Raw genomic sequence first — 8,188 nt, 5'->3', positions numbered from 1 at the left:
GCTTAAAATTTCATTTTGGTGATGGGTGTTCAGATGCTCTCCCAAATTCCGTTCCCTATGCTCCTATAGATATTTGTAGCTTCTTTGATAATGGAGGCATGCAAAAATTCAAGGAATGATTTACTTTAAAGCTGTTTTGCCTATATATTGAAAAGAGCATGCATATAGTTGGCCAAAAATTATAAATGGCTAGCATAGAGGGTTGGGGAAGAAGCCAAACTCTACATAGCCTTGCCAAGCAGCTTGAGTTCTACAAACCTCCCTCCGCACCGGATAAATCCGAGGATTATAATGAAAGCGATACATGCTTAAACTCCGGTATAAGCTTCAACTCTTTAGCAGCCACAAATGAAAAGTGTTCTTGTGTCAAGTTGAGATTGAGAGAGAGAAGAGCGGCTGTACTGGTATGCATCTTTGAGGGTCCTGAGGGTGAGCTAAGAGTTATTCTTACTCGGAGATCCATGAATTTGGCATCACACCCAGGTATAATATGCTAAATTTGTTGTGAGGGAAGTGATTTAAGCACGCTTGTCGCATGCCCCTATCTGTTTCTAGCCTTTTGATTCTCCAAGGATAAATAAACAGGAGGTATGCAAAGGGAAAAAAAAAAAGAAAAAAGAAAGTGTAAAGATCATTTCTTATTTGTTAATAGTCTTAAATTAATGTTATAGACTTGGCCACGGACACTAGGGTTTTCTAAATCTGTTCTAGAGATTACACAGGAGATGTAGCATTGCCGGGAGGAAAAATGGAGCAGGAAGATGCAGATGAATCTGCAACAGCACAAAGGGAAGCCATGGAAGAGATTGGACTGAATCCAAGTCTAGTTCAAGTTGTTGCAAAGCTAGAGTGCTTTATGTCCCAGGTACCACATACATAAATAAACTCTCTCTTTTTTTCTTTTGATATACCGGTACTATATGAATCGTGCTTTTGAATGTTTTTTTTTTTTTTTTTTTTTTTGCCTTGTGCAGCATTTGGTCTCCGTTGTCCCGGTGATAGGGCTAGTAGCTAGAATTGAAGATTTCAAGCCTGTACTCAGCGCCGACGAAGTTGACGCCATTTTTGATGTTCCATTGGAGATGTTTCTCAAGGTATATTGCCCTGCACAGGTCACAGGCAGAGCATGCATGTCAATTTACATTATTTTGTCAAAAACTTAATTAACAGTGATTTATTTTTGTGTAATGTAGAATGATAATCACAGATTTGAGGAGAGAGAATGGATGGGTTGGAAGTATATTCTCCATCTTTTCGATTTTGAATCAGAGCAGGGGCCGTTTCTAATTTGGGGACTAACTGCAAGCATTTTAATTCGAGCAGCCGCTGTTATCTACCAGCAGCCTCCATTCTTCCAAGGACACAGCCTCCCTGACTTCCAAGAATTGCAAAGAGCCTTGCATAGTGTGCATAATGTTAAACATGAGAATGATATATAATACTACATATGTTGGAGAAAATAAAACCATAAAATTCAAAGCCCTAATTGATACATCATATTCCGTGATGTCATTCAACGATCATAATGGTTTGGCTTTTAGATTCTCTTTCAACAATTATCTATGCTAAAAGTAATCAACAATCAACAAGCACTTAGATGTTTAATTATCGGCATTTCTATTTCAGCTTTATCGAACAAACAACGTTTTGACACATTTGAGATGACCAAACAATTTTAGATTTAGGTTTTTCTAACAGAGATAATCCTAAAGACCTAAAATATAGACAACTTTAATCGTTAGATTGCATTATGTGACAGCCTTAAAGCAGAATTCTCATAAGACTTATAGTCCTGAGACCATAAATGTATAATAGGTTAAGGGTAAGTGAATAGTCATAATTTGACAGAAGCTTCTCCAAAATATAAAACTGAAGGACAAGGTTTGCATAAAGTTCGTTGAAATTCAATTATGTATGGCTCATAAATATGAATGAATGCATTCCGTTTGGTCATGTTGTGGCAAATTCAAACACCTTCTGGTCATAAGCTACTACTTCTTCGAAAATCCGACAAAAATGATTTATTCTTTCAAACTATCGCCAGCATTCCGTGTCTATATAAGCAGACTTACATGAAATGTGTTCCCTTTGTACATGCGCCGTACCATGCCTTGTCAGCTCTATAGAAACTTCGCCATAGTTTCATGGTGGAAAAGTCGGTGCTCAAATAACCAATTTTTTATATTATTCTCCAACTTTCAAACACCATCCAGCATCTCACTATTTTTAAAATTAATATCGTCCCTCAAAATTAATCACTCATGCAATTTAACATGTGTGAAGGTTTTATAAAAAAAAAAATTTGATACAATTGCCAGTGAAAACGTTTATGGTGCGTTTGTTGCATTGGACTGTCTCGGACTGGACTAGCTGCAGGGACTAAGTTGGATTGGATTGGCTTAGACTAAGCAGGATAAAAATAGTGAAGTGTTTGATGCAGTGGTGGACTAAATCTCGGACTAAAATATTTTAGTCCCAATATTTTATTTTTTCCATTTTGCAATGGAACTAGACTTTGTAATTTGCTAGTATCCTAGAAAACTTTGCTGTATTACCCTTGCCTTCTCCCTTTCTGCAAAAAACATCACCCACAGCCTCTGCACATACCAAACTGATTCAAATTTCACCTCCAGTTTTTCTGAAGTAATTTGTAGTTTGTAAAACCCATGCCATTTCCGATGGGATCCAACTGATTAATATCGATTCCGAGAATTTGATTGAGCCAAGCCGGGTCGACTTGGCGCAACCCAACTTCAAATCGTGGCTCAGGAGGCTCTTTGACCGGCAGTTCCCGAGCGTGCTTAGAATATCTTTTGCGCAGGAGAAGCCGACTGCTACTGAGTCGCCGCTGCAGCAGCAGAACTACAGTACCAGCAGGATGGAGCAACTGTCGCCGTTGCGGTCGAGTTCAAGCCGAGCTCGGATCTTGGCGGAGCAGAAAGAGAAGAGAGCGAGGAGAGAGGAGGAGGGGAAGGGGGAATTGGCGAGGGGGAATGATGGTGGCTCTCGACGTTTGTGAAGACATAGGAGCAGAGGAAGATGCAAGGGAGTTAGTCCCCGCTAATCCCTTCGTTCTCGATGGGTCTGTTAGCGAGGGAGTTAATCTCCACGAGTCCCTTCTAATCTCATTAAACTTAGTCCCGGACTGTTAACAAGCACAGGACTAGACCACTACTGTTAGAAGTTGGTATAGAATCCGAGAAGGGTTCCTAACTGGTGTGGGAGTTCTAATTGTAATAGGTATGGGAAACTTGGACGCAAGTTTCAGATAGGTTTAGGATTAGGTTTTGATTTAGTATAAAAGGGTCCTTAACGTTAGGGTATAGTAAGTGTGGATATAGTGTGTGAGAGACTTATGTGACAAGAAAACTATTTGTATGTGTGAGTTTTCTTGTATTCCTTTATTCAATCAATAAAGTGTGCTTCCGTTGTTCATGTTTTCTGTTATTGGTTTGGTTTGATCGAAGGGTAAGTTTCAACAAGTGGTATCAAGAGCCATAGGTTGCGTGGTCAAATCAAAACGATGACAAAAACTGAAAGTGGAGATGATAGGGGTACTAAGGTAACCAAGACTTCGGTGCAAAGTGCTAGGTTTGAGATCGAGAAATTCATTGGGACAAATAACTTCGCTATGTGGCAGTGCGAAGTAAAGGATGTACTGATTCAACAAGGTTTACGGGTGGTGCTTGAAGACATGCCTATAACAATGAGGAAGGAGGAATGGCAGCGGCTGAATGCACATGCATGTTCCACGATTAGACTATGTCTTGGAAAAGCACAAAAATATGGTGTAATGAATATCTCATCAGCTAGAGAGCTATGGGATACGTTGGAATCGAAGTACTTGAAGAAGAGTGCAGAAAACAGACTTTATCTTAAGAGTAAATTGTATCGTTTTCAGTACAAGGAAGGAACTAAGATGATTGACCATCTTGAAGAATTTAACAAGATGATTGCTGAACTTCTGAACCTAGAAGAGACGATCAAAGATGAAGATAAAGCGTTGATTCTGATGAATTCCCTACCTGAATCTTACAAGTCGTTTGTTACGACATGGATTTATGGTAGAGAAACTCTTAAGTTTGATGAAATCTCAAGCGCAGTGATGAATCATGAAGTCCGCAATTTAGACAGACAAGAGAGAAACAATTCTGAAGCACTAATGGTAAGAGGAAGATCAAAGGAAAGAAAACCAGCAACTAAGAAGAGAGGCAAGTCTCGTTCGAGAGGTGCCTCAAGCAACAGAAAGTTTCTCGATAAAGATGAGTGCGCCTTCTGTCATGAGAAAGGGCACTGGAAAAAGGATTGTCCCAAAATCAAAGCCAAGAACAAAGAGAAGAAATATGAAGACTCAGAGGCAAACATTGTCGAGGCTGACAATGAAGATTTCGTCTGTGCCCTAACTGCATCAGACGGAATAAATTATATGAATCACTGGGTGCTTGATACTGGATGCACGCATCATATGACCTCTCAACGTCATTGGTTTTCTTCGTTCAAAACCCTCACTGGAATGGTATATATGGGGGATGATAATCCATGTGCAACGAAAGGAATTGGTAGTGTTAAAATCAGACACCATGATGGTGTAGTCCGAGAGCTACAAGGGGTGAGATATGTCCCAAATCTTAAGAAGAATTTAATCTCGCTTGGAACTCTTGAAGATCAAGGTTGTAAATTCTACTCAGAAAAACAAACATTGAAGGTTGCAAGAGGAGCATTAGTGATAATGAAAGCGCCAAGAAGGGGTTTGCTTTATTTGTTAGAAGGCACCACTATTGAATCTCCAATGGCTATGGTAGCAGCAAGTGATCAATCAGATACATCTTGTCTATGGCATATGAGGCTAGGGCACGTGGGAAACAAGGCTTTGCAAGGATTGATTAAACAAGGGGTCCTAGAGGGAGCCAAAAGTGGGAAGATCGATTTTTGTGAACATTGCATCCTTGGCAAACAAACCAAAGTAAGTTTTGGCACGGCAATACATCAAACGGAGGGAATCCTGGATTATGTACACTCAGATGTCTGGGGGCCTGCGAAGAATGAATCCCTAGGAGGAAAGAGATGGTTCGTATCCTTCATTGATGATTATTCACGAAGAGCATGGATTTGTATGATGAAGCACAAACATGAGGTGCTGGATATTTTCTTAGAATGGAAAAACACAGTCGAAAGGAAGACTGAGAAAAAATTGAAAGTCTTAAGAAGTGATAATGGGGGAGAGTATACGTCTGATCCCTTCTTTAAGACCTGCAAAAAGGAAGGTATAACACGACATTTCAGTGTTAGAGAAACTCCTCAGCAGAACGGAATTGCAGAACGGTTGAATCGAACACTGTTAGAAAAGGTCAGATGTATCCTGTCACAAGCAAAACTGCATAAACGTTTTTGGGCAGAAGCATTGAGTTATGCATGTCACATTCTAAATCGTCTTCCTTCTTCAGCCTTAAACGGAAAGACTCTAATGGAAGTATGGTCAGGACAAATTGCTCAAGATTATGACAGACTAAGGGTATTCGGGTGTGATGCGTATTACCATGTGAAAGAAAATAAATTAGACCCGAGAGCAAGAAAGGCTATTTTTCTAGGGTTTAACAGTGGCGTCAAGGGATTCAGATTGTGGAGTACAGAACTCAAGAAGGTTGTAATAAGCAGAAATGTGACGTTTAATGAAACCCATATGCAACTAAGAGAAGATCGAAAGATTGTGCAAGAGGTGGAGCTAGCAAAAGAACAAACTGAACATTCAAGAGATGAAGACAAACACGACAATGAGGGTCAAATCAGTGTCGATCAAGAAGAAAAGCAAGAAGAGGACAATATGATTAATGATGTACCAGATCAAGAAGATTGTATCGCCAAGAGAAAAGGAAAAAGAGAGGTTGGGCTTCCTGCTAAATTCAAAGATTGCGTCTCCTGTATAGCCTACGCATTGATTAGACATCCCTACAGATTTCACAGAAGCATCAAGGAGTAAAGAAGCTAAAAATTGGCATGAAGCTATGGATGATGAGATGTTGTCACTAAAGAAGAACAAAACTTGGGATCTGGTGGAGCTACCTAAGGGAAGAAAGGCCATTGGATGCAAATGGGTGTATGCAAAGAAAGATGGAATAAATAATGCAAGTTCAGTAAGGTTTAAAGCCATATTAGTAGCAAAAGGCTACGCTCAGAAAGAGGGAATAGATTACAATGAAATCTTCTCTCCCGTGGTGAAACATTCATCCATTCGAATCCTCCTAGCACTGGTGGCACAGTTCGATCTCGAATTAGTACAATTGGACGTAAAAACTACATTTCTGCATGAAATTTGTCTGAAGAAATTTACATATGTCAACCAGAAGGATACGAAGAGAAAGGAAAGGAGAATCTAGTATGCAAGCTCAACAAATCTCTATATGGTTTGAAGCAATCACCAAGGCAATGGTACTTGAGGTTCGACAAGGTTATGAAGGATTTTGGCTACACTAGAAGCCAATACGATCACTGTGTATATCACAAGAAAACAAGGGAAGGTACATATGTATATTTACTGATTTATGTAGATGATATGCTCATTGCCTCTAGTGATCAAACAGAAATCTCAAAACTCAAAACTCAGATGCAAAATGAGTTTGAGATGAAAGACCTTGGCGAAGCAAAGAAAATTTTGGGGATGGAAATCACACGGGATAGAAAGAAAGGGCTGGTGTGTTTATCACAGAAACAGTATGTGGAAAGATTGCTACACAAGTTTGGCATCCGTGATGAAACCAAACCTGTAAGTACACCTCTGGCCTCTCACTTCAAGATGAGCACACAGTTATGCCCTAAGTCTGATGAAGAAAGGACTAAGATGAAGGACATTCCTTATTCTAGTTTGGTTTGAGGGTTGATGTATGCCATGGTATGTACTCGACCTGATATTGCTCATGCAGTTGGATTAGTAAGTAGATTTATGCATAATCCTGGAAAAATGCATTGGGAAGCTGCTCGATGGATACTGCGATATTTGCATGGAACAAGGAGCACGGGAATTTGTTTTGAGCGGAATGATAAAGGAATCGAGAAGTTCTCGATTGGATATGTAGATTCTGATTTTGCTAGTGACTTAGACAAAAGAAGATCTACCACAGGATATGTGTTTACCATAGCGAATGGTCCTATATGTTGGAGATCAATTCTACAACCAACTGTTGCTTTATCAACTACAGAAGCTGAATATATGGCAATGGCAGAAGCAATTAAGGAGGCTATTTGGACACTGGGATTAATAGCAGATTTGGGAGTTAAACAGCGCAAGATAGATGTGCATTGTGATAGTCAAAGTGCTATTTACTTGGCGAAGTATCAAGTGCATCATGCAAGAACCAAACATATAGATGTAAGATATCATTTTGTTCGGGAGATTATAGCTGAAGGCGAGATTCTTGTAAAGAAAATTGCTTCAGCTGATAATCCTGCAGATATGTTAACAAAGGTGGTTGGTGCATCAAAATTCAGTCATTGTCTGGGTTTGGTGCATGTAAGACAGGTTTGATACTTGAAAATGGTGGAGCGATGGAAGCAGAAGAAGTCTCGAGGCGGAGTTCTTACCAAGGTGGAGTTTGTTAGAAGTTGGTATAGAATCCGAGAAGGGTTCCTAACTGGTGTGGGAGTTCTAATTGTAATAGGTATGGGAAACTTGGATGCAAGTTTCAGATAGGTTTAGGATTCCAACTCAGTCTAGGATTAGGTTTTGATTTAGTATAAAAGGGTCCTTAACGTTAGGGTATAGTAAGTGTGGATATAGTGTGTGAGAGACTTATGTGACAAGAAAACTATTTGTATGTGTGAGTTTTCTTGTATTCCTTTATTCAATCAATAAAGTGTGCTTCCATTGTTCATGTTTTCTGTTATTGGTTTGGTTTGATCGAAGGGTAAGTTTCAACACACTACATAGTTCAGTCCAAGCTAGCGAAAGCTAGTGAGCTCAAACAAACACACCCTTAGTACTCTAATAAAAATGTAAAATACCATGAAGTGTGTAATTTGCATTTTTGGTCGAAAAAACTCTCCCATATTGGGGAGATATATAATATAGATATTGACCAAAAAAGTACATAAGAACTTAAGTGTACATTTTTTTTTTAAACTTTTTTTTTGTAAGTCCTAACAATAAAAGAGAGAAAATTAATTAAAGAAAATCTTAAATTTACTCTCTCGCATT

General features: G+C 39.2%; 1 protein-coding gene across 1 annotated transcript; it reads left to right on the top strand.

Annotated features, from left to right (window-relative positions):
• On the top strand, positions 1 to 1,605 carry LOC137723815 (nudix hydrolase 22, chloroplastic). The gene is made up of 4 exons (XM_068463004.2): positions 1 to 483; positions 723 to 865; positions 975 to 1,094; positions 1,194 to 1,605. Exons 1-4 carry the CDS (start codon positions 186 to 188, stop codon positions 1,437 to 1,439), a joined length of 807 nt encoding a protein of 268 aa, XP_068319105.1. The 5' UTR covers positions 1 to 185; the 3' UTR covers positions 1,440 to 1,605.
• Positions 1,606 to 8,188: the final 6,583 nt, after the last annotated feature.

Source organism: Pyrus communis, chromosome 4 (genome assembly GCF_041283825.1).
Source record: "Pyrus communis isolate YQ-2024b chromosome 4, ASM4128382v1, whole genome shotgun sequence".
In the NCBI taxonomy this organism is placed as follows: Eukaryota; Viridiplantae; Streptophyta; class Magnoliopsida; order Rosales; family Rosaceae; genus Pyrus; species Pyrus communis.
This window is presented reverse-complemented; position numbering and strand designations above follow the sequence as displayed.

Bases quoted from the DNA above. Each gene is read 5' to 3' on its own strand.
- LOC137723815 (XM_068463004.2), top strand. From the start codon at position 186: ATGGCTAGCATAGAGGGTTGGGGAAGAAGCCAAACTCTACATAGCCTT. The intron at 866-974 runs GTACCACATACA...TGCCTTGTGCAG, and splicing joins TAGAGTGCTTTATGTCCCAG to CATTTGGTCTCCGTTGTCCC. The intron at 1,095-1,193 runs GTATATTGCCCT...TGTGTAATGTAG, and splicing joins CATTGGAGATGTTTCTCAAG to AATGATAATCACAGATTTGA.